Source organism: Taudactylus pleione, unplaced genomic scaffold, assembly GCF_031769625.1.
Source record: "Taudactylus pleione unplaced genomic scaffold, aTauple2 ptg000256l, whole genome shotgun sequence".
In the NCBI taxonomy this organism is placed as follows: domain Eukaryota; kingdom Metazoa; phylum Chordata; class Amphibia; order Anura; family Myobatrachidae; genus Taudactylus; species Taudactylus pleione.
This window is the reverse complement of record NW_028284658.1, coordinates 11,772,027-11,798,365: the sequence shown is the minus strand read 5'-3', so window position 1 is coordinate 11,798,365 and position 26,339 is coordinate 11,772,027. Positions and strand designations below refer to the sequence as shown.

The following is a 26,339-nucleotide window of genomic DNA, read 5'->3' as shown; positions in this document are numbered from 1 at the left end:
CTACCCTTGATCCTAACCTTCTTTCTAACTACCGACCCATCTCTCTCCTCCATTTTGCCTCCAAACTCCTTGAGCGGATTGTCTACAAATGCCTTACCACTTTTCTTTCCTCCCACTCCCTCCTTGATCCTTTTCAGTCCGGCTTCCGTTCTCTCCACTCAACTGAAACTGCCCTCACAAAAGTCAGCAACGACCTCCTTGCTGCCAAATCCAAGGGCCACTACTCTCTTCTCATTCTCCTTGATCTCTCTGCTGCTTTTGACACTGTGGACCACCCTCTCCTGCTGCATATCCTTCACTCCCTTGGTCTACGTGACACTGCTCTCTCCTGGCTGTCATCCTACCTCTCTGACCGATCTTTCTCAGTTTCCTCTCATGACTCCTCTTCCCCCCCACAGCCTCTTACAGTAGGTGTTCCTCAAGGTTCTGTTCTTGGACCTCTTCTATTCTCCCTCTATACTTCCTCTCTAGGTGAACTCATCAGCACTTTTGACCTCCATTATCAACTCTATGCTGATGATACTCAAATCTACATTTCCTCCCCTGAACTCTCCCCCTCTCTTCTGACTCGTATCTCCAACTGTCTCTCTGCCATCTCTTCCTGGATGTCCCAGCGATTTCTTAAACTTAATATGTCTAAGACAGAGCTGATCGTCTTCCCACCCTCCCACATAACCTCACTTCCCACTATTTCTTTATCAATTGATGGTATAACTATCTCATCTAGCCCCAAAGTGCGCTCTCTTGGAGTTATCCTGGACTCGTCCCTCTCCTTCAAACCACATATCCAGAACCTTTCACAGTCCTGTGGTTTTTATCTCAAAAATATTTCTAAGATCAGACCCTATCTCACCCAGGATGCTACAAAAACCCTCATACACTCACTGGTCATCTCCAGATTGGACTACTGTAACCTCCTCCTATCTGGCCTCCCCAAATCAAATCTCTCTCCTCTCCAGTCTATCCTTAATGCTGCTGCACGGCTTATATTCCTCTCCAAACACTCTACATCTGCCTCCCCTCTCCTACAAGCCCTCCACTGGCTCCCCTTCCCTTTTAGAACCCAATTTAAGGTTCTCACACTCACTTACAAAGCCCTTACCCAATCTTCACCCATATACATCTCTGATCTCATCTCCCTTCACTCTCCTCTCCGCTCTCTTCGTTCAACTAATGCACGCCGCCCTTCATGTCAGCTGATTACTTCCTCCCACTCCCGCCTCCAAGATTTTGCCCGCACTGCTCCCAACCTCTGGAACTCTCTCCCACTCCCCATCAGACTCTCCACCTCTTTGCAATCCTTCAAACGGGCTCTCAAGACCCATTATTTCATCAAAGCCTTCCAGCTGTCATTCTAACTCCCTGATACATACACCTTCCTCCCCATCTGTGTCACCACTGTTTGTCTTCCCCTCCCCTTTTAGAATGTAAGCTCTTATGAGCAGGGCCCTCTAACATCTTGTACTTCTCCCTACTTTAGTTTAATCTACTTCTTACTCACCACTAGGGCACCTAACACTTGGCTGCTTGCGCTCTGCTGCTTATCTGGGTGTTATGGTCACTAATGTAGCAATATATATTATCCATGTCCTGGTCCTGTATTGTATTGTTCTGTAAGTCACTTGTCTACAACTTGTTTATGTGCTTTGTAAGGCGCTGCGGAACATTTGTGGCGCCATATAAATAAATGATGATGATGATGATGACAAAATTCTGAAGTGTTTCGGGCAATATTATATGCTCATATTCAGTCAAATGCTTCAGAACTCATAGGACGGCGCTTCACAGTGCAGATGGACAATGACCCGAAGCATACTGCAAAAGCAACCAAAGAGTTTTTTAAGGCTAAAAAGTGGAATGTAATGCAATGGCCAAGTCAATCCCCTGACCTAAATCCGATTGAGCATGCATTTCACTTGATGAAGACAAAACTGAAGAGAAAATGCCCTAAGAACAAGCAGGAATTGAAGACATTTGCAGTAGAGGCCTGGCAGAGCATCACCAGGGATGAAACCCAGCGTCTGGTGATGTCTATGCGTTCCAGACTTCAGGCTGTAATTGCCTGCAAAGGATTTGCAACAAAGTATTAAAAAGTGAAAGTTAGATTTAGGATTGTTTAGTTTGTCCCATTACTTTTGGCCCCTTAAAAGTGGGAGGCACATATAGAAACCGTAGTAATTCCTACACTGTTCACCTGTTTTGGATGTAATTACCCTCAAATTAAATCTGAAAGTCTGCAGTTAAAGCACATCTCGTTTGTTTCATTTCAAAGCCATTGTGGTGGTGAATAGAGGCCAAAACATGAAATTCTGTCAATGTCCCAATATTTATGCACCTGACTTTATATATATATATATATATATATATATATATATATATATATATATATATAAATAATTATTTTATATTTTTTTTTTTCAGTTATAACACTTACTACATGAAAAGCACTGTTTATTAATTTCTATATGTCAACAACACAGGAAAAGAGGGCATCAATAACAAACAAGATGCATTGTGGGCAAGATAATTTGCATATATGCAAATCACCTTGCGAATAAAGCTTTGCGATTGATGTGGTGTTTGCACTCTTTTCCTGCACAGTTGACATATTGGAATTAGTGAGTGGTGATTGATATGTGTTAGGTATTGTGGGGGAAGAGATATATTAGGAATAAAAATAAAAAAAATATACTCTCCCTAATTTTAAATGTTTCTGATATAAAGGGACATATAAGAAGGCTAATACATACTAGCAATCAATGGGGAACACTGACAAGAGCAGAGGAGACAGAAGGAGACCAGGGATCCTTGCTGCAGCTGACTGTGGGACACTGCTAAGAGCAGAGAAGACAGGAGATCATGTGCTAGTGATGTCACCCCCCCACCCCACCCCACCCCCCCCCCCCTCCCCTCCCCTCGGCAGGCGCCCCTGGCAAGGGCCATCCAGGCCAATAGGAAGATACTCCCCTGTCTCAAAACCTTGTTTTATTTAGTGAGTTTCACCTGTTAAATGTGGCTTCCAATTTTTTACACTTTCCCTTCTACCTTCAGAACAAATATCTAATGTTGTGAAACTTATACATACATTATTACTTACAAGAGTGGATGATATATGTAAACTAGCTTGCTTTTTAAAATTAAGTTTATTTTTGCTTGCTTAAAGGCCCACTAAACCCCAAATCCAACATTTTCAGTTATAATAAACTATGGAAGTAATATACATTATGCAGTGTTTACTGTCAGCACAGCTGTAGTGGAAATAAAGATCAAGTATTGCTCCCGACATTATTACAAACAGATGAAGTCCTCTTCATCTTTAGTACCATGTCCAAATACTGGTACAGGCCAAAAAGTTGGGACTACATTCATGTGAGCTGCTGTGGCATCACTGGCCCTATGTATGAATCAACCAATCCACAGTACTTTTCTGCAAAGCAAGTCTTCCAAACTATCAGTCACTGTCTGCCTCTTTAGTTAGAGGAGCACATCCTTCTCAACATAGCAGCCTGCTATGGAGGAGTCCTTATTATCCTGCTAAGTAATACACAGCATTTGATATTAATGTGAAATACTGGCTTTACTTGCTCTTCTGATGTATGTGTTACATATATTTATTTATTTAGTTGGTCAGTATTTTATGATACCCCTACAACTCACACAGGTACTCTTGTAAAGCTTGTACAACAGCACAATGTGCTGCCATGGATTATAGCTAATTGTCACTCTTCACAATATGTTACTCCATATGTTGTTTGTGCATATGTTTCTCTATTCTCCCTTGTGTCACAGTTTTCCCTGTCTTTCTTTTAGTGTTTATATTTTAGCTGCAGTGCTTATTTTTAGCCAAAGTTTTTCTACCTGGTTTTTCATTTTCCTCTTTGTACAAAATAGGTCACCGTTTCTCATTTTCAATTATTAACGTTTCAGAGTAACCTCAGTATGCACAGTGGTGGCACCTATCTCCAAACACCCTCATTGTCACACCGACCTCCCCATCCACTGTCTCTATCTGCAGTGGCTGCTCCAGGACATAGCCTCATGGGGGTTCCTGTCCAAGCCAACAGTAGCAGCTGCAGTACTGTAGTGCAAGTCTACAGCTCACCCATTAGTATGCCAGGGAACACAGGCATGGAGATCCATGGTCTGGGCATGGCACCCTACACCCAGATAGAGGTAAACACCATCAGCAGGATGTTATTGTCTTAAATTCATGTTATCATTTTGTTATTTGAGTTTTGCACTGAGGAAAAAGTTATTTGGGATATGTTTCCTAAATTTATACATGTGAATTTGGCAGTATATACTAAATACAAATACACTTGCATTTGTTTTTACATAATAATGATCTGTACTTAATGACCTAGTGTAGCAGCACAACTTCATCCTAAAAGCCTGGAATCTGCTGAATAATGCTGCCCATCCACTACACGACTTATGGTGCGTACACACTGGGCGATTAAAGTGGACGACTGAACGATAACGATATCGTTATCGTTCAGTCGTCCACTTTATCGTCCATTTTTAACACAAAAAAGATGAACGATGACGACGACGCGCGTTCCCGCGGGTCGTTCGTCATCCTCGTTCATCGGGCTGACATGCAGGCCAACCTGACGACCTCGTCAGGTTGCTGCATGTCAGGGAATGGGTGAGAGAGCCCGGCGCTGAACGATATCGCTAATGATATCGTTCAGCGGCTGTGCTCAATGTCATGAACGACATTGAGCACAGCCTGCCGGGGACACACTAGACGATATCGCTCAGGGAGCATATCGTCTAGTGTGTATGCACCTTTAGAAACTACAGCACGATTACGACATTGTAATTGTGCTGTCGTTTCTATGTCTGTGATAAGCCTACGCTGAAAGAGCAGTCGTTCAGTGCAGGCTCATCAATCATCTGGCAACATGCTGAACCTGACGTTAATGTCAGGTTGACCAGCTTGTTTGCCCGATGATAGATGTCCAATACGACCAGCGTGCATATGCATCGCTGGTCGTATTAGACATTAAACTGCATGATTTGCAGGCGATTACCAAGCGATTGAGAGACAATGACGGTCGTTATCTCTTAATCACCTAGTGGATGGGCAGCATTACAGTTATAGTTTGTTAGGCTAATGACTGGCAGCACCTTTTTTCTCCACAAGGGCCAATACATTACATTTTTAGTCAACGCATATTGCACTTGTATTAAGTGTTCAAACATCCACAGTACAATGTTAACCTATGTTTAACTGGTCAAGTTGGTGAGAAGATATTGCCATCCAATCATGTACCAACCTGCTACATAGACATTGACTACACTGCACTATCGGCATTAAAATCATTAGGAAAAGGACCAATGAGACAACATATTGACATACCGGACTCAGGAGCTCCATTTTTGACAATTTTGAGGGTGGCCAGTTGTCCCCCAGTGCGCAGTAGGCTCCAAGCACATTTACTAAGCTGCCGTATGGGGCACTTATGTCATTACTGAGATACTTTATTTGACTATTAAGTTTCTAGGAAAGGAGTAGCAGTTTAATACTAGATACAATTAATTTTATGACTACTTTTATCTGCAGGTTCCGAGTCAATGTGTTGAAAGTACAGTTTATAACACTCCCCCTGTATACAGCCCAGGGAAACAGGGGCTTAAATCAAAAACTACAAGTAGCTGTTCACCATGTGCAGATGTAAATGGGAGCAGTATGGGGGACCTGGAACACACCCTCCCTAACAAGACTCGACGCCCAAAGACTGACAGTGGGCAGAATGGTGAGTGTACTGAGTGCAATATGCTGACAGTGTTATGCTGCATACACACGTAAAGATTTTCTGTCCAACCATCCACCTAGTTGATTGGTTGGAATGAAAACCTGGTAAGGAATGAAAGCAAATGACAATCAGCAATTTGCTCCCAAACGCCAGAAAATGGACAAAAACTGTTGTTTGAACAAATTGTTTAGATCAAACATTTAACAAACTTGTCTGACGACCATTTTCATCTGTTTTCTGGCATTTAGGAGCAAATTGCTGATCATCAGTTACTCCCATACGTTACCAGATTTTCATTCCAACCAATCAACTAGTTGGATGGTTGGACAGAAAATCTTTTTGTGTGTACCCAGCCTTAGAAAGATATAGGTCAGACAGACCAGCTCAGGGGACACATTATACTCTATCCTGTCAGGGGGTTTTGAATGAGTTGCTTGTATTGAAACACAGATTCTTAACCATTTCATTAAAGGAGGGATTTTAAACCTTAATTAGTGGACTAAATTAATTTTTTATAATTGTAAATAACATAGTTGTGTAAATATATTTTATGGCTATTGTTTAGGGAAAACAAAGCAAAGTGGGGGAAAAACAACACGTGTGTCCTTTACACTCATGGGCCATTTTATTGACTATAGCTATGTCTTGCATTGTCAGGCTGTCACCGTTATCTCTGTTGTAAATAATAAAGAAAAGGATGCGCGGTCTCAAATTAGTATAACAAGTATCTTGGTTTTAAAATATCACAAAGTGTGATAAAAAAATGTTATATACAGCACACACAATAAACAATAGGGGAGACTGTTCCCCATAAAAGCTCCCTTCAACAAGCGGTGAGACTGTTCGTACAAAACTTTCTTACTATTCTTAGTACATGGAGGGGGGGCTCTAGACTGCACACCCTAATAGTAATAAAAGGCGCTATAATGCTGAAATCTTAAAGTAATATATACAAGAAAATAATTTGCAGATGCTCTATGCCAGTGATTCCCAACCTCAGTCCTCAAGGCACACTAACAGTCCTGGTTTTAGTGATAGCCATGGTGGAGCACAGTTGGTTAATCAAAATAACAGAGGTACTAATTAAGTCACCTGTGCTCAAGTATGGCTATCCTTAAAACCTGGACTGTTAGTGTGCCTTGAGGACCGTGGTTGGTAACCCCTGCTCTATGCGATCATTACAGTTTAAATTTAAATGTATTTTGTATATAATTTCAGAGGTAGTTAGCATATCAGTGGCCAATGATACGGGCCTGCCCACCAGCGTCCAGGTCACCTCGTCGAGCAGCTCCCTAACACTCTGGGGATCACATCTGGGGCGCAGGGTACCACAAAAGACAGCCCAACACAATAGGTAACAGGCATAATCTAAAGTAAGTCCTCTTCAGGGCATCACCACTTAATACACATAGTCACTTTTTATATCACTTTTTATGTTTGTTTATTATTCATGTATTTTTGTCACATATATTTTTTACCTTTATTATTATTTCCAACACTTATTTCACACACCTGATACTTTATAACACTTCACTGTCACTCTTTTTTTCATGTGATGCCCTGGGGAGGTCTTTGGCTGGGCTGTCTATTGTGGTGCCCTGCACCCCAGATGGGAACCCCAGAGTGTTAGGGACCTGCTCGACGAGGTCACCTGGACGCTGGTGGACAGGCCCGTATCATTGGCCACTGATATGCTAGCTACCTCTGAAATTATATCTAATTACAAAACACATTTAAATATAAACTGCAATGATTGCATAGTGCATCTGAAATTTCTTTTCTTGTGTATATTCTTACTACATACAAGATATTCCCTATTACACTGCTGCTTTAGCGCACCAGTCAGCTCTTAATAAGAGATATTGAATACAGACCTATGCCTGCTCCGGGGTTTTCTTGCTCTTTTCCTCACAAGTAATTATATTGTATTTTGAAGGGTTTATTTGTAAAAAGCGAATCTGTCACCACCCATAGTGGAGGCAGCCATTTTGTGGGCTGAACCAACATTCAATCTATCAATTCACTAGGAACAAGTGTGCCTCGTGGCTTCATTCATTTTGTGCCTCAGAGATGTCGCTAGTTTCTAGTGAACAGAGGGCCTGATTCAGAGCCGGACGCTATTTGCGCTCGCTCGTTCTGAAAAAGGGGCCGGATATTTAAATAGAGCGCTCGCTCTTTGCGGTCTGTTGACGCCTCTATGTCTGAGCGAGCGAACGAAATATGCGCTCGCTATTTTGTAAAAATGCCCCCTGGCCGTTCGCATCATACGTCATCTCCGCTATTTATTAGATTAATCGAGTACATCGAAAGGCGTCTGAACTGCTCGCAGTGCTTGTGGTAGGATTCTCCTACCGCAATCATGCGAACAGTTCAGGCTAAGAGACAACCAAGTGACGTGGCCGATGACGCTGCTTTGTTAATTATGCACACCCTTAAAACGCCCGTTTTGACCGTTTGGCACGCCTGCGTTCGGATCTCCACTCCCCGTTTTCAAGCACCTTCCCCTGTTACCACCCACAAACGCCTCATCCTGTCACTCAAATTAGCAGGCACTCGCAATTTTGCGAACACACGATTTCTGACCGCAATGACAGGTTGGAGCATGCGCAATACGACCCATACGCATGCGCAGATGTGCGAACATCGCTCAGAGCGAACGAGCGGCCACTTACGAGCGGCTCTGAATCAGGCCCAGAGCCTGAATATTTGTTCAGCCTACAAAATGGCTACTTCCACTGAGTGGATGTGACAGCTAAACTTTAAAAGTCACAAACATTTTTATGATGGAACCCATCTAAAAAACATTTAAAAATATCAGTGTATCCCACATTCTGTCTTCTTATTTTTATTCAGGAAAATTGAAATCCCCCAAACTGAAGTGTAGTTTCTGTGATAAAGCTTTTGGGAAGAACTTCGATCTCCAGCAGCACATTAGGAGGTAAAATATCCGTCCCCTGTGCTTCATCTGGTCTGCTCAATATGTACCGTTCAGATTTATGGCTTTTTAAGGCAATACACTTAGCTTTTTGTGTGTGCCAAATGGCGTGAGCCGCTTAAGGTATTCATTTAGAGGCGAAATGGGCTGTGGCTGGCGCAGGTGGTTTTATAAAAGTGCTTAAAATATCCCTGCGACAGCCACGTGCGATGTTTAAAACGCTTGACGCATCTTTATGGCCCTCCGAAATACCAGCCCCAGTACATTAAAAGCATATTTCACAAAAAAAAAAAAAAAATTTGAACGAAATTTCAGCGGTTGTTTTTCGCCAAAGTATGCAATTTATAAATAGTTTTTTTTTGCTAAAGTATCATTAGGGGGCTGTCCAAAGGGTTCTGTAAGAAATCCCCAAATTTTTGCCCAAAAATAGGGCTTTTGCACATTTTCCCCCTTTTTTAAAATGAAGAAAAGTTTTCTCCATTTTCACATGAAAAATCGTCGATATTATCGTGGGTGCAATAATAGCGCCGCTAATTGAATTCGTGGCCTAAGTGTGATTCCAGTGCTATGCACTTTTTCCTCAATTTTGCTACCTTTTCTGCAGTTCTTCTACTTTTTCCTCAATTTTGAGTCTAAATTTGCATATAGGATTCTAGGTATTTAGGATTAGGTTTTTGTGTTGCAAAGAAATTAGTATAAAGTTACAGCTAAAGCATAACGATGCAAAGCCACAGGTCACTCGTGCTGGAACAGTCTTTTGCCTATTTACACAGCTTGCATACTTTTTCCTCAACTTTGCATCTTACTTTGTTTATAGTGTACTAGGAAATTAAAGATTAGTATTTCTATAGCAAAGGAATTGATATATAGTTATAGATTAAACATAACGATGCTTGCTGCGGGTCACTTTTATTGGACCAGTTTTTTGCCTTTTTTTTACCTTAGATTGTACGTTTTTCTCCATTTTGCTACTTCCTCCATTGTGCTACTTTCTTCTTAATTTTGCATCTTTGTTCACATATAGCAGTGTACTAGGTACATATGGTTAATGTTTTGATGCAGCTAAGCAGCAAAGTCTGTGGCACGCTGAAAGGGGCTATTTGGTGCCATTTGAGGATGGTTGCATGTGGATAATCTGTAGCTTTCTGTGTTTGAATGTCATTTGACAGACTACCCTGTGAGTTACCCAAAGCTTTTCTTAAACATGATACACCTACGTAAGTACAGTGTATGGGAAAGAGGATGTCATTTGCAAATGCTGATATATAAAAATAGATATTTAGGATTGGGTTTTGCTGTAGACAGGGTCAACAACATCCATGTATACGAGGGGTATTCCAAAAGTGATTTTTGGTCATCGTACTCTCCAGACATCGCACCGAGCGCTCATCTGTTTCCAATGCTCAAAGGACATTTGGGCAGCAAAAGTTTCATTATCAAGGATGAAGTCCATGCTGAGGTGACATTGTGGTCAAGGACACATCTTCCTGCACTACTGGTATTGAAAAACTGATGTCACGTTGTGACAAGTGTTAACATCTGAACTGTGATTATTTTGAAAAGTAGCTTAAATGTGTGTGTGTATATATATATATATATATATATATATATATATATAATTTGCTTAGTCCCTTTGTCTGGAATACTCTTTGAATTTGAATATCTCAAAGACTAATTAAGATATTAATGTGATTATTTTGCGATGGATTTCAATCAGCAATAAATTACAGAATTTGCAATAAAACTATAAAATTTGATGAAAAAAAAAAAATCAACAAAACACCATAATAAATGCTTTAGTATAGCACAGTGACCCAGGGGAAGCAGGATAGGGGTAACCGCCGCCAGCAGCTGTTCTCACGCACTACTAGTGGTCTGTGCTCTCACATGGACCTGGTGCCCTAGCCATGCGCGGACACTGTTTACGTTCTGCCCAGTTCGGCTCCTGATAGGCCGCCTGGCTGCGTGACATAGCTTTAACATAATGAGGGAAGGCGCGCGGGCAGCACAACAAGTGAGGCTGCTGCCGTAGGGGGCGCTCTTCCCTCACCTACTTTCTCCAACACATCGATACCAGGCTCGCAACTCCCAGCCAATCAGCACCGGGTTTGCACCTCCAAAGCAACGCCTATTTTCTCTGATTTCCACGACAGCTGCCAGCAGCCGCTGATTGGCAGGAGGCCGGGAGACGGTGAGGAGGAGTAACAGTGCATTATTATTTGCATCTATAGGGGCTCAGCTTGTAATACCCCATGGAAATGGTCCATTTTGCTTCAGAGTCCATGGCCAGATATATCATCGCACTTACAAATTGGCGAAATGTTACAAAAAAATCCCCAAAAACCATAAGGGGCGCGGCTTAACCGGTTATGTTTCACACACATCTTTTATTACCCGATTCCGTCGCATTAACATATCATCTAGCCATTATCTAGCGAAGCATTTTCCGTACGTATGTTCTGGGTTCAAATTGGTGAAATGTTCGCCACGGGCATACTAGTAAAATACATAATTTTCATAATTTTTCTATCTTTCAGTTTTCTTTCCTGGTATAGAGAAAATATATTTTGGGATACCCTCGTATTTATCACCCATAGTGAGATTCCTCCTTTTATATTTATTTAAGCCGCAATGGACAGAAATACTTAAGTGTTTATGGTATCTGCATTAAAAAAAGTGTTGCTGTACACATAGGGCCTGATTCTGAGATTTACGCTACTGTAATCGCATAGGGACGCCCACTGCTACCTTCTCATTCCATCTGACGACATGCAACAGTGTAAACATCGGCAACTTCAACACACAACGAGGTGGCCACACAGCTTGTAAGTCAAGTCTGACCAGCCGCAAACACTGCAGCTCTCCTGACACGCAGAGAGCTCTCATGCTGTGAAGGAGATTGCAAATGCCTCATTTATGCATGCCCATGAAATTGCGTTTAAATGGTCAGACACGCCTGCATTTTTGTACCCACTCCTCCGTTACCGCCCCCAAATGCTGACTACCTGTCACTCATTTTGCGAGTGGTTTCTCTGTACGCAGTGCTGATTTCTTGCATGCGCAATGGCAAACAATCGCCTGATCTGCTTAAATATCAGCTTTGCGAAAATCTCTGAATCAAGCCCATAGTGTGAATCTCTGCTCTATGTGGTGTCCTATACTGGGCTCATTATGGGCCTGATTCAGAGCTGCTCGTAAGCGGCCGCTCGTTCGCTTCCGAGCGATGTTTGCCCAACTGCGCATGCGTACGGATCGTAATACGCATGCGCGAACCAGTCAGTGCGCCCGAAAATCGTTTGTTCGCTAAATAGCGAATGCCTGCTATTTTGAGTGACAGAATGAGGCGTATGTGGGTGGTAACAGGGGAAGGTGCTTGAAAACGGGGAGTGGAGATCCAAACACAGGCGTGCTTAAAAGTCAAAACGGGCGTTTTAAGGGTGTGCATAATTAATACAGCAGCGTCATCGACCACGTCACTGGGTTATTTTATAGCCAGAATTGCTTGCAAGATTGTGGTAGCAAAAACCAACCACAAGAATAGCGAGCAGTTCATAAGCGTACTCGATTAATCTTATAAATAGCGGACATGACGTAGGATGCGAGCGGCCAGGGGGGCGTATTTTTTCAAAAAACGACCGCAAGTTTTGTTCGCTCATTCAGACATAGAGGCGTGAACAGACTGCAAAGAGCGAATGGTTCATTTGAATAGCCACCCCTATTTTCTGGACTAACGACCGCAAATAGCGTCCGGCTCTGAATCAGGCCCTATGTCTGTATGAATATCCAGATATGTCAATATCCCAATAACCAGTCATTTCTACATTACAAGACAACCACCAAGTGGTATATGTAATAGGCTGCAGACTTACAAGCATCGGCAAGTCCCATGCGAGACTGCCCAATGTTTTAAAGTAGCAGTCATTTAAACGGCACAATCATCCTGGTTTTGCCTTTTAAATGACGGCTACTTTAAAACATCAGGCAGTCTTGCATGGGACTTGCCGATGCTTGTAAGTCCAAGCCTATTACATATGTCCCCTGGAGTGATTCTCTCTCTTGGACAGATTAAACGCCAAGCTGCGCACATCTTGACAGTCAATGAAGTTGGTTTTTCTTCACACAAGTCCTTGTTGCAGCTAAAAGTTATAGTATGTGACTGGCAATCGTTTTGTGTTACAGTCATACTGGAGAGAAGCCTTTTCAGTGCATTGTATGTGGTCGTGCGTTTGCACAGAAATCCAATGTAAAAAAACACATGCAGACCCACAAGGTATGGCCAAGAGCCCCAAATACCACCAACTCACAAGGATCCATGACAGTACAGGTGGGGACGATCAATCCCTCGCAGCCAGAAGAAGAAGCTGTTGAGAATGGAGGTAAAATACTTTGAATATAAATGAAAATATCTCTGCTATAGAAATGTTTTGTTGTCCGCAGAATAATGTGTAATGTTCCCCTCATTGGAAAGGAATCCTTACATTATGCCGTTACATGTACATTTTGCAGTGCCCAGCCAGGTTTCACCTGAAGATTCCTCTTCTCAGGACATAGACACAGCGCAGAGTGAGTCATGTGATGGGTCTGAGGCTAAGCAGGTGACCATGATTGACAGCTCCTATCACTGCCAATTCTGCAACAGCAAGTTCAATAGCTATTTCCAGCTCAAATCGCATATGACTCAACACAAACAGGAGCAGGTAGGCAATGAGAAGTGTATGCTAGTTAATAGAATATGTGTATACCAGTTGTGCATTTTAAATTGATACATATAGTTGAAATACAGTAGGAAGAAGACATATAAAACCTTCCTTCCTGACCCCATAAATAGCTCTCAGATGACTTCCCTGGATCAATTCACCTGCTTACAGCTAGAGAGATTTTTCCTTGTGAGAAAGGCACCCAGTCCACTTTTAAATTCAGTTAAAGAACTGCCTATCTCCAGCTCACCCTATGCTGATAAGTGTATATTTCCTTATCACCTGCACAGTTCTGAGAACAAAGTAATATAATAAAGTCTGCCACATTCAGGAATATTCCTCTATATCTTAAAGAAATAAGTGCTTATAGTTTTATTTGGAAAGACAGGTATGAAATCGGTTATGTGGCTAAACTATATGTTTGTTAATGTAATATGAAATCTCTTCCTGTTGTATATGGTTGGTAGATGGACAGTAACTAGATAGTAGTTAGACACCAGAAGGTAGACGGTGAATAGGTCGACAGGGTTAAAAGGTTGACATGCAAATGGGCGTCACCAGGGGTGCCGGGAGGGGGAGCGGCTAGTAATTACCCAGGCCCGGGCTGCTGGAGGGGCCCAGTGGTGGGTTCGGTGCCCCTTGCTGTGTGCTGGGCTGCAGAGGGAGACTGCTGCGGCTGCCGCTCAGCGTGGGGGAGCGATCACGCTGATTGCACAGTGCGGCTTTGCGCTTGGCTGAGGGGCTCACAGCACCGTCCTCCCCAGCGGTGCTGCAAAAAACTTTTTTTATATGAAAAAAATCCTAAGGGGGCGTTACCATGCCTCCGGCGATTATGCCACGCCCTCTTCACCGGGCCCGGCCGGCCTCTCTACACCGCAGGGCGTCACAAAAAAGGTTAACACAGTTTTTCATGATTTTTAGGGCTCGACACTTGGTGGAGAGTTTAGGGTTAGGCTGCGGAAGAGGACGGTTAGAGTTAGGCACCAGGGGGAGGTTTATGGTTAGGCACTAGAGGGAAGGTCAGGATTAGGGTTAAAATAAAAAAAAAAATGTGTCAGCCTTTTCTGCGTCCACCATTTTGACCCTGTCAACCTAAGTCCATGTCGATCGTTTACCTGTTGACCTTTTGCATGTCTATCTTCTGGTATCAACCTAATGTCTGTCATTCAGGATTATCTTTTTAGTTATTGTTTTTTGTTAACAGGAATGAAACCTGCGCACGCACCTAAACCAACAGATCATAGACAGGGCACTCCCTTTATGGTAGTGTAACCGTAGTGTTTCCTAACTCACTGCTATCCCACATAGAAAAATTAAAGTTTCTGTTTCTTGAGGCAATTCATTGGGGAACACTGGTTTTCTGTCATCCTAGAATGCTTAGTTATGTAAACATTATATCCTTCAGTGACAACTGCCCTTTTATAGCCCACTGATATTCTCCAATTGAATATTGACCACTATTTTACATTTCTGTGGTTGTAAAATGTTTGCAGGTATACAAGTGTGTGGTCAAGGGCTGCACTCATACATCCCAGAAACTGGACCAGTTCCTGGAGCACATCAAAACCCACCAGGAGGAGCTGACCTATCGATGCCACATCTGCAACAAAGACTTTTCCTCTCTTTATGAGATGGGCGTCCACCAGTATTCACATAGCTTGTTGCCCCTGATTGCTCCCAAGAAGGAGATGGCTGTGTACAAGTGAAGTATACTGTTCAATGCTATGTAATGTTCAGCAAATTATGAGATTCAGAAAATACTAAATATTTATCCATCCACATGTTTTCTTACTTTTCAAAAACATTGTCCTGCTCTATATTTATTTATTTATTTATTTATTATTTCAGTAAAACTGGGAACACACCTTTACAGTCATACTTGTGTATGCAGGATCGTTAGCCCATAAACAGCTTACAATGCTCCTGCAAACGGTCAGATCGGGAGTTCGCATCTTATGTGCAGTTTAATATTTAAGATGTCTGACCTCCCGATCCATTAAAGAACATGCCCACTGAGCTAGAAATACCTCAGTGTGTATGGGGATCACACTGATTGCATTATGTGTACCCAGCTTAATTTAGGATATAGCAGTATGAATGTTTACAGCAATATAGCAGTGTCTTATGAGCAAATATTGTTCATGCTCTATAACATACCAAAATATGTCTTAGCTTTGTGTCCTAGATAAAGGGATATTTAGTTACTATCTCCCACATTTTGGCTCAGGTGTTTGAAGTGCATGAATAAATACTCCACCCCAGAGGCATTGGAGCAACATCTACAGACAGCCACACACAGCTACCCCTGTCCACACTGCCAGAAGGTGAGACATCTTGCTTTCCATCCATCATTATCCTCCATTTAACTCTTCCATAAATAATAATGTTCTGCATTATCGTGATTCACTCATCTACATTAACTATATCTGTGTTGCCCGGGTTTAAATCTGCAAGTTATTATGTTTTATTATGTGATGTCATCCAAATCCATCCAGTGGAAGCCCCAGAACAGGCTCCCTGGGTCTTCCCGGCGCACTCCGCCCACTCTATTAGGCATCCCAGACCAATTGCCACCCCTCTGTGAAGTTTTCATCCAAATCCATCCAGTGGGAGGCCCATAACAGGCTCCCTGGGTCAAAGTTCTGCCCAGTGTACACCAAAGGGAGGTCCGACCGGGACCTCAACCCCTTAGTATGTCCTCTGGGATCTAATGTTACCACTCTGTGAAGTTTTTGTCCAAATTATGTGCTATCATTAAATTGATACAGTGGAAAGCCCAGAAGAGGCTGTCTGGGTCAAAGTTCTTCCCGGAGCTCTCCGCTATAAGGTCCGACCATTAGGCATCACAGACCAATTGCCACCCCTCTGTGAAGTTTTCATCCAAATCCATCCAGTGGAAGGCCCAGAACAGGCTCCCTGGGTCAAAGTTCTGCCCAGTTTACACCAATGGGAGGTCCGACCGGGACTTCAATCCCCCTAATATGTCTTCCGGGATCCAGTGTTACCATCCCAATCGGTGCAGGGGTGTCCAAGTTTATAACCGGACAGATGGACAAACAAACAAATAGACCAATGAAATTTATATATAAGATGTGAGTAAACCTGTTGGTAAATATAGCAAATAATCTGCTATGCTGATAATGAAAACAGGAAAAATTGCATAATCTAAATGTTTTACAGCATTATTTTAATAAACACAAGGTGTCAAATGTAATAGGGTGAGAGTTTAGAAAATGTGAGCGTTTAGCAGTAAAACTCTCACACTAATACATTTGGCCCCAGGTTTTTGTAAATGTTGCTTATTGCATCTGATATTCATTTCTCTTACATCTTCTTGTGGGACTCTGGATCATAACCTACAGAGCCCTCATGCTGCAGCAATTTGGCACTTTCCATAAAACCAATCAGCGTGTGCTTCTCCCTGTTCTGTATCTGCATCCTGCAGGGAGCTCAGATTTTAGAGTGCCCACTGGACAGGCTGCTTCTTTTGCATCTTATATTTGTATTTATGTAAACTTGCGCTCTTTTGATTTACCACTGTAGTGGTCCACTTGAGTAAACGGTGCCGACAGAAATACAGCAAAACAGAGCAGGCTGAGGAAGTGCTAGTACTACAATGGGGCCATCCTTAGCAGGACAGTAGTCTGTGATGTGCTGTGCTCTGGGGGGAGGTGAAACCCTGGTTAGCCTTAGTGCACTGTAATTCACTGACTGAAGCCCACTAAAACAGGCATTCATTTGTGCACATACTTTGCTTCACCTGCATCCCAACTGTAGCAAAGTATTCTACAGCTGGGGAGTTTTTTCACAGTGTGTTTTTGGTGTATTTCACTCCTGTTACTGAGTTCTTTGTTACATACATGATTCCTTTTCTATTAGTGTATTGTATATCTGTCTCGGTCTCCGTTTCTGTCATGTCTGAGAAGAGGAGTGATTCCAGGATAGGTCTGGAAATGTTTCATATTTAACCTTTTATACATGTGTGAAATGCCACCTTTAAGTTGTCCTGTGGATAGTCTGGCATAGACGTCTTATGTGAGGCATGCATGGTTAACAGCCACTTGCCACACATTTTGCACAACTGATATGGCCAGCTTGGGCTAAATCCCTGACTCAGTCTATTTCTTTACAAACAGTTTCCCTAGGCAGCATGCGAAGGATCTCCTTCTTATGAAATTTCAACAAAGAACACCATGCATTTGAGTGCCCCCGGCCTTATATGCCAGTATGGCCAGAAGCCCTGGCTAGGTGGGTTAAGGCTTCCTCCTCTCACATGCAGCAGACTTCTGCTTTAGTCCCTTTCTGTGGAGGGTCTGCCTCATGACAAAGACATTTTTTGGAGCTCGCACAGGATAAAGAGGGTCTGACTCATCCCAGGAAAAGAATGCGTTAGCAGAGAATTCAAACCTCCCGAGCCTTCTGCATCCCTGCACCCTGCCCCATGCTGCCGATCACAGCTGATTGGTCAGCATGTCAGGATCCCCCACCCTACAGCTGCACAGAGCAGCAGCTGGCGGGGAAATGTAACTTAACCACTCCCCCCAGTTCCCCAGTGTATATAAATAAACAGGTACTCCCTACAGTAAGTGCTGCATAGTCACAAAACAGTGCTGTGACAAAAAAAAAAACCGCCTACCTCTTGGATTCTGTGGGATCTGTTTTATGTATATATATATATATATATATATATATATATATATATATATTCTTCTGAATTCATTGGGGGATACTGAGCGCCTTTTTATGATCTAATTTTACTGGCAGTAGTTTACAAAAGTTAAATGTTTTTTGAGGGGTTATGTTGTTTTCCTCTCTTAAGGCACATATCCGCTACATGACTAATGAACGACTGTACGATAACGTCATCGTTATCGTTCATCATGCTGTGCAGTGGATAATGTGCCCACACTGAATGATATGACGTTCAGTACAGGCACTCTCCCTCATCCCTGAACATGCACAACCTGACAATATCATCAGGTTGGGCAGTATGTTCATGGGCAGTATGTTCATGATGACGTTATCGTTCAATCGTCCATTTATATCGTGTAGTGGATATGCACCTTTAGCTCCGGCTTCTTTCTGGTTCTTTTCAGTGGGACATTGTTGCAAACATAAATGAGTTCCCTGAAGGATAGGGTGAAAGAAAGGAACCCAAACCATTTTTTTTTTTTTGAGTGCTAAAATCCTAATGGAAGTTGTGTACAGGGAATTAATGTAAGTTTAAAGCTCCTGTTACTTCATTATGTTTGGAAACGTTATGAAGGTTTATTTCAATATCCTCTTTGCCAGATGTTTCCATGTGAGAGATATTTAAGAAGACACTTACCTACCCACGGGGGAGGCGGGCGTTACAAGTGTCAGATCTGTAAGAAATTATTCAGACGGGAGCACTACCTAAAACTTCACAGTCACATCCATTCAGGTACAAGTTATATGTCATTTGTGTACAGGACAGAGAAATTAGAATCTTAAAATACAGTTCACATTGCGAAGTATAAAAATAATACATTATGTACTAATTTCTAGGACATTGGCAGGGTCCAATAATGTCTTCATATAGTCGCTTATACCGATCAGTTTATTCAAATGTATTATATAACATCTTTGAAATTTGAAACAACACCAAATCTAGGATCCTTCAGGATCATTTTTTATATAGTATAACATACATTTTATAAATGCATTTACTTTGACATTAAACCTGTTCACAAATGATATTAATATAGTTTTGTGTCTTGTTCACTGTACATGTAAAGAGGGCGATTTAGAGTTGAATGTAAAATCAGGATTTTTTTTTTTAACTTTTGTTAAATCCTTCTCTGACTCCATGGGGGATACTGGAACCTTGGTTATAATGAGCAGAGGAAGGAGCCTGGGCACTTTCAAGTTGTGGCACTGAAAACAGGTACCTCCAATTCTATATAATCCTACAGCAACACCAGGCTTTACATTAACAAAGCTCAATAGATAGAAGTGAGTAGATGGGAGAGAGTAGAAAAGTAATACCGAAACTAGTAAAGAACACAGAATACTAGGGAGGGTTTCCAGTATTACCCATGAAGTCAGAGAAAGGGATTAAATGTAAGAAAAATTCCTGATTTCTCTTTCCTCTGATGGGGGATACTGGAACCTTGGGGAGTTCACAAAGCAGGGTTAGAACACTCTTGGGCAGTGCAGAATACATTTTGTCTAAGTGAAGCATCCCTTGATACAAAGGTATCAAACCTATCAATTTTTTTAAATGTATGCAAGAAAGACCAAGTGGCCACTCTGCATAACTGTACCACTGCAATTCCATGTCTTATAGCCCAGAATGAGCCTTAAGAATATCTGGAGCGCATGTCATGCATGTAAATAAACCATCCATTGTACATTGTGCAGTTAACTGTTTGGAAGGCTAGCCAGCCTCTCTTGACAGAACCTTACAATATAAAGAGTTCATACATCTGGCAAACAACGTAAATTTTATGGGCTCTAACTACATCTAAAAGATGCATGGAACCCTCTTCTACCTCTGGACCATCCTTAGGGAAGTTTGGGACTACGATCTCTTGAAAACATAGAAAGGTTTAGTCTTTATGACTGCATTATCCTCATGAAAAATGAGGAAATGTGATCTCCAAGAGAGAGCTCCTATTTCTGAAACTCTCCTTGCTGAGGCAATGGGCAAAAGAAATACAGTTTTCCATGTCAGTAATTTTAAAAAACCCACTACTTGTAAAGGTTCAAAGGTGGCTGCTGCTTAGAAGTGAGAACTCTATTCAGGTCCCATGGAATAACCGGATACACGTATGGAGATAAGATGTGAACAACTCCCTTAGAAAAGTCTTGACCTCTGGAAAATCTGCTGTTTTGCTTTGAAAGAAAACAGATAAAGCTGAAACCTGCATCCTTAAAGAACCTATACTCAAACCAATGTCTAGTCCTGCCTAAACTAAAAGCAATCTGGAAGGACAAAAAGTAGAAATAGGTAGATTCCTCTTCTCACACCAGCAAATATAAGTTTACCATACTCTTTCCTAGCCTGCAACATTGTAGAAATAACAGCATCTGAAAAATCCTTCACTTTCAAAATTGTAGGTTCAACAACCACGACATCAAAGCCAGCCATAATAAACTTGCATGATAGAACAGACCCTGACTTCACAAATCCTCCCTTAGTGGAAGCCCCCACGAAGAAGCTGTTAGCATGCCTAGCGGATCTGAATACCAGGCCAGTCTAGGCCTTTAGTAACCCAGGGTTCATTGTTCTTTTTCTGATCATATCGGCAAGCTGGGTATTGGTTTCTGGAAAAAAACTGACCTCTGCCTCATCTCTGAGATCTGGAAGGACTGAAAAGGCAGGCTTTTCTGTCTGGGAGCAGAAGCAAGAAGAAAATTACCCGTCCCTCCCGTGACCAAAGATATTATTTGTCCAACTCTGGATTGAACAAAACTTCTTCTGTAAACTGAGGAGCCTCTAAGGTCTTCTTTAATTCGGAATCCACTTGCCAAGAGCGAAGTCATAAAGCTCATCGTGCGTCAAGTGCCGTAGCCGAGATGTGGGCCTGAACCAGCCCTGCATCTTTGATCACATCTCTAAGATAGGCCTCTGCTTCCCTAATGTGCTCTACTGAGGAAAGTAATTCACCTCTGGGACTGCCAGAATGAAAACCTTTTTTAACTGGTCCGCCCTTTTTACCACTGCCTTATTTACACAGATGGAAGCCAGAATGGGTCTCAAAGAAACCCTGGCTGGTTTAGAGAAAGAATTCAAAGTGGCCTCCACTTTCTCATCCATGCTATCCTTTCGATCATCTAACAGTAGGGACATCCACCTTTAGACAGAGTTTCACACTTAACTTTTCCTGAAATATGCAAAAGCTAAAATAAATTGAATTTCCTAGCATTACAGAACTTCCTATCTGGATGAATCCTCTCAGAGCATTTCATTCAATTGAGGTGAAGCTGGAAAAGAAACTGTTTATTTTTTTTTAAAGAGATTTCTGTCCAAACTATCTAGATCCTCAACATCTTGAATATGCAATACCTAGGATCTTATACTGTAAAAGAAGATAACTCCTTGTCTGATTCCAAGGAACCTGCGAAAATCCCCATAAGAGGTAAGGTCTGATGAAGAAGAAGCCCTAGTCCGCATAGCAGCCGGCGGCTGTCTCTTCGAGGCCTTAGGCTAAGGGTGAATGCAACATCTTTTCTAAAGATGTAGATACCTGGACCAGGCCCTGGACTGGTCTAGTAAGCCCCTGCGACCAGTCTGGTTTGTGGGTCATCCTCTGGGCCTTCTTCCCTGAAGGGAGACCTGTGAACACCCTGCAATAACCTCCTCTTCCGGAAGGAATGCAGGAAATGTACTGGACTGGACCCTGGCTCCTGGCTGTTAACTGTTTGGAAAGACTTTCCACAGCCATAGAGAAAGTTTTAGCCAAAACTGGTCAACTATCTCTGAAGTAGTCACCTCAGTATCACAGTTCACAAAAAAAAAAACCCTGGTTCAGATCTTGCTGATGGAAATTTTACTTGACATTTACAACAAGTAAACACCTTAATGGCCCCCTTGTTTCAGATAATGTTGAGAGTACTCCCTTTCCCATTTATAGTTAAAAACACTGAAACAGCAAAAAGGCAAAAATAAATGGGAGAAAAAAGGATCAAATACCTTTAAATCTGCAAAATATAAACACTATTCTTTTTCTCAAAAATGTTTTTTTTCAAAAATGCTTTTATTGAAGTCAACAGATATAATGTAATGCAAAAATACATACACCACAAAAGTATATCACATTCATAATATCAAGGAAACAATGGAATTATCAAAATGTTACAGCTTGTATTATTAAAAAAAAAAGAAAAATACACTGTTATCAACAATAGTCAAATACAAGAATAATTATTAGTTTGGTCCATTAACACTAGTCAATAAACAAGCGTATAATTTCAACTTGTGGTCTTGAGAGAAGGACTTCGCCACTATTTTCTCTTTTTTTCAACCTTAACCTATTAGTTTAATAGTAGGGGAGGAAAACCTGTATGTAGGCCACACTGCTGGCCCAGACTTCATGCAAGATCCTTTTAGAACGGGCATTCCCCAGGATTGAAGCAGGGGACACTCTTACCTAACTCATCTTCCTAAAGAGAACAACCTGCCCCTACTGAAAAAATGAACTCATGGCGACTGTTCTGCAGCCTCCACAAGTGCCCGACTTCCGGGCACTAAAAACAAAACTGTTTTACTGTATACTGTTACTGCTGTATATAGAGGGAGAAGAGCCTGTTACAGACCAACATTTGAAGGTGCCCAGGCTCATCTTTCTACTCATTATACTCCAGGTTCCAGTATCCTCCATCGGAGGGAAAAGAAAAGATTCCTATTTTTATGTGCAATATGCTCCTGCACATTTACTTTGCTGTATTTCAAGTGACATAAGCTTCCACATATCTTAAGATTCCACAAATCCTGAGATGCACACAACATTGTTGGCCTGGGATCAGTGGGTTGTGTGAGTGCAGAAAGAAGATTGGTAAATTTACATGTGGCCTGTATAAAGGGATAGACTGAATAGTGTGATAGAATAGTTTGGAGGTTATGTGGGTGAGTTTTCAGGGAAAACTTGAAGGTTTGGAGGTTAAAAGAAAGTCTTATTGTGAGAGGAAGGGCATTCCTTATAGTGTGTTGTGAGAAGGAGGGCATTCCTTATAGTGTGTTGTGAGAGGGAGGGCATTCCTTATAGTGGGTGCAGCCTGAAAAAGTCCTGTAACCATGAAGGGGAGCAGGTAATACATGTGGGTGAAAGACACATATCTTGGGTAGAGCAAAGAGGTTGAGCTGGGAGATATATTGACATAAGCGAATAGATGTTGGTTTAGTGTGTATGGTCTTGTATGTTAGCAAAAGTATTTATATTGGATTTGATAAGATACAGATAGCCAAGATAGGGCCTGATTCAGAGCCGCTCGTAAGCGGACGCTCGTTCGTTCCGAGCGATGTTTGCACAACTGCGCATGCGTACGGATCGTAATACGCATGCGCGAACCAGTCAGTGCGGCCGAAAATCGTTTGTTCGCTAAATAGCGAATGCCTGCTATTTTGAGTGAGAGGAGGAGGCGTATGTGGGTGGTAACAGGGGAAGGTGCTTGAAAACGGGGAGTGGAGATCAGAACGCAGGCGTGCTTAAAGGTCAAAACAGGCGTTTTAAGGGTGTGCATAATTAATACAGCAGCGTCATTGACCACGTCACTGGGTTATTTTGTAGTCAGAACTGCTCGCAAGGTTGCGGTAGGAAAAACCAACCACAAGAATAGCGAGCAGTTCATACGCTGGTCGGTGTACTCGATTAATCTAATAAATAGCGGACATGACGTAGGATGCGAGCGGCCAGGGGGCGTAGTTTTCCAAAAAACTACCGCATGTTTTGTACGCTCGTTCAGACCTAGAGGCGTGAACAGACTGCAAAGAGCGAACGGTTCATTTGAATAGGCACCCCTTTTTTTTGAACGAGCGAGCGTAAATAGCGTCCGGCTCTGAATCAGGGCCATAGAGTGGAGCAGCAGCAAACGTTTTGCTAGGAAAATCCATATGTAAATTTACGTATGGACTGTGTAAAGGGGTTGACTGTATAGTGGTATAGAGTAGTCTGGAGGTTATGTGGATGGTTCTGGAACTTGATAAGCACATGTGGAATCTTAAATCAAGTGTACAGATGTGCCCGGAGCAAATACAGCAGTCACATTCATAAATTCAGAAATTACACTAGTAGATGCCAAATTAACATTTGGCAAGGAGCACATTTCAAACGTGTAATCCAAACTAAGATACTTCTCAAAGAGGCATGGTTGCATTGCATGTTCATGTCGTTTTATTGCACTGCACAGGAACACCCATGATTTGTCTCATGAAGCGCAATGGGACACAAGTTACAGATACATTACATATTGTTCAAAATACCAGAGCCAGTTGTGTACAGGTGTATAGAGATTAATTTTACATGAAGTTCAAAATTATGCTGCTTCAATGCCATGACGTGGCATATTAAAAGGTATAAAATTAACACATGATGGAGTGTTTTACATTGAAACCAAATGTACTACCTTTCACTTGTTCATTTCATGTTACGGCAGGTGAAAAGCCATTCCGATGTTCACTGTGTGAGTCTGCATTTAATCGCAAGGACAAGCTGAAGAGACACATGCTGATCCATGAGCCCTACAAACAGTACAAGTGCCCCTTTGCGTATGTGTTTATTTCACTCCTATGTACTAACCAGCTGTTTGTTAGTGAACGTGAACTTCCTGTGATATAGATTTAATTGTATCAGAGCCTAAATATGGAAAGTCACTTTTAATTGTAAGTAGATTTATCGCTCAGATCAGTGGTTCCCAAATCTTGTTGGATCACGGCACCCTAGAGTATCAGCAATTTTTTCACAGCATCCCTAAGCCAAAAAATTTGTCCTGACAAATTCAGCAAAGATTATTAAATAAAGTAAATTGTGCTTATCCAGTTATGTGGTGGGCTGTTTTATCCACATATTTTATGATAGGCGAACCCGTGCTGGTGTCTGTCATTCACATTGATCATACATTTGTTTTGGTTCTGGACCACCAACCAGAGACACCCCTGCAAGTGCCCCGCTGCACCCAGTTTGGGAACCATTGGCTCAGATAATGCTTGATATACTAAAGTGTTACCGAAATAGCAACAAATATGTGTGTGGTCATATTTCATAGAACTTTATTGACTTACATTACAAATAGAGTTTTGTTATTTAGGTATAACCCTTGTAGTTTGAGTCCACACACACCAATCATCAAATTGCCCTGTTTAGCGCGCAATGGACTTTGCTAAACACTAATCTTAAGTACCTAGTACACTTAGTTACCTGAGACGCAAAATTGAGGAAAAAGTACACAATCCATGGGTAAAAAGGAAAAAGACATGTCAAGTGACCCATGCACTTATATTAAATTCCTATTTCCCTTATAGTTTGTAAGTTTTCGAGCAGGGCCCTCTTAGCGCTAGATGTCTGTTATTATCCGGTCTCATATTTTTTACTGTTTTGCTCCCAATTGTAGAGAGCAATGAAATATGCTGGCATTATGTAAATACTTGTTATTGATAATATCCCCATTAACCCCTCCTTCATGCATCTTCACTAACTCCAGTTCTCTGTTAGAAACCATTCCATCATTAACCTCTGCATCAATCATTACTAACTACTTCATTGTGTATTATACTGTTACAGAATCATTTACTCCCTCATCTGCTATTGTTAACCTTTTTCTCATTAACTTGTCATCCTATTATTTCACCTGGTGAGTAATTCGGTGCCACTGTGGAGCCTTAGCATCCTTGATCAGAGAGTAATTGATCACTGGACTTGTGCTCGAGAATGTCAGGCAGTTAACACAGCCTTCCTGGGACATCAATTAGGGTGTTGGTGATCAGAACAGAGAGCTTATTACAGAGCACTATGCAGCCACACACATCAAACCTTATTCTCAGAACGCAGCATGGCACAGCAGCACTTGGAGAATGATAAGTACTTCATCTAGGCTATGGCTCCTCAGAGGTTCTGCACCATGGCATCCAGTTACCCAATTTTGACAAGCCTTATCTTAAATAATACATTCTCTGCTGTATGACTAGTATTTTGCATGCAGACAAAATGTCCAAGCAGCATAGAGGGACAGTAGGGGAGGTAAAGTATGTGCGGAGTCTCCACCTCGCATAAGTAAACAAAATGCTTTGCTTGCTAATAGGGGAATTGCATCAGGCACCAGATACATAAACCTCATTTGCATAGAGCAGTACATATTAATGCTTTATATGATAACTAGCTGCAGTACCCGGCGTTGCCTGGGTTTAAATCTTCAAGTTATTAAGTTTTATTATGTGATGTCGTCCAAATCCACCCAGTGGAGGCCCAGAACAGGCTCGCTGGGTCA

General features: G+C 41.9%; 1 protein-coding gene across 2 annotated transcripts in view; it reads left to right on the top strand.

Moving 5' to 3' along the window:
- ZNF341 (zinc finger protein 341) overlaps window positions 1-26,339 on the top strand; it is a 63,834-nt gene that overhangs the window by 21,378 nt on the left and 16,117 nt on the right. For both annotated transcript variants that reach the window (XM_088480803.1, XM_088480804.1), the window contains exons 5-13: window positions 3,928-4,173; window positions 5,570-5,762; window positions 8,616-8,700; window positions 12,877-13,073; window positions 13,204-13,394; window positions 14,888-15,096; window positions 15,622-15,718; window positions 18,687-18,819; window positions 24,513-24,624. In XM_088480803.1, the coding sequence (XP_088336929.1) occupies window positions 3,928-4,173; window positions 5,570-5,762; window positions 8,616-8,700; window positions 12,877-13,073; window positions 13,204-13,394; window positions 14,888-15,096; window positions 15,622-15,718; window positions 18,687-18,819; window positions 24,513-24,624 (1,463 nt within the window). The remainder of the gene's footprint in view (window positions 1-3,927; window positions 4,174-5,569; window positions 5,763-8,615; window positions 8,701-12,876; window positions 13,074-13,203; window positions 13,395-14,887; window positions 15,097-15,621; window positions 15,719-18,686; window positions 18,820-24,512; window positions 24,625-26,339) is intronic.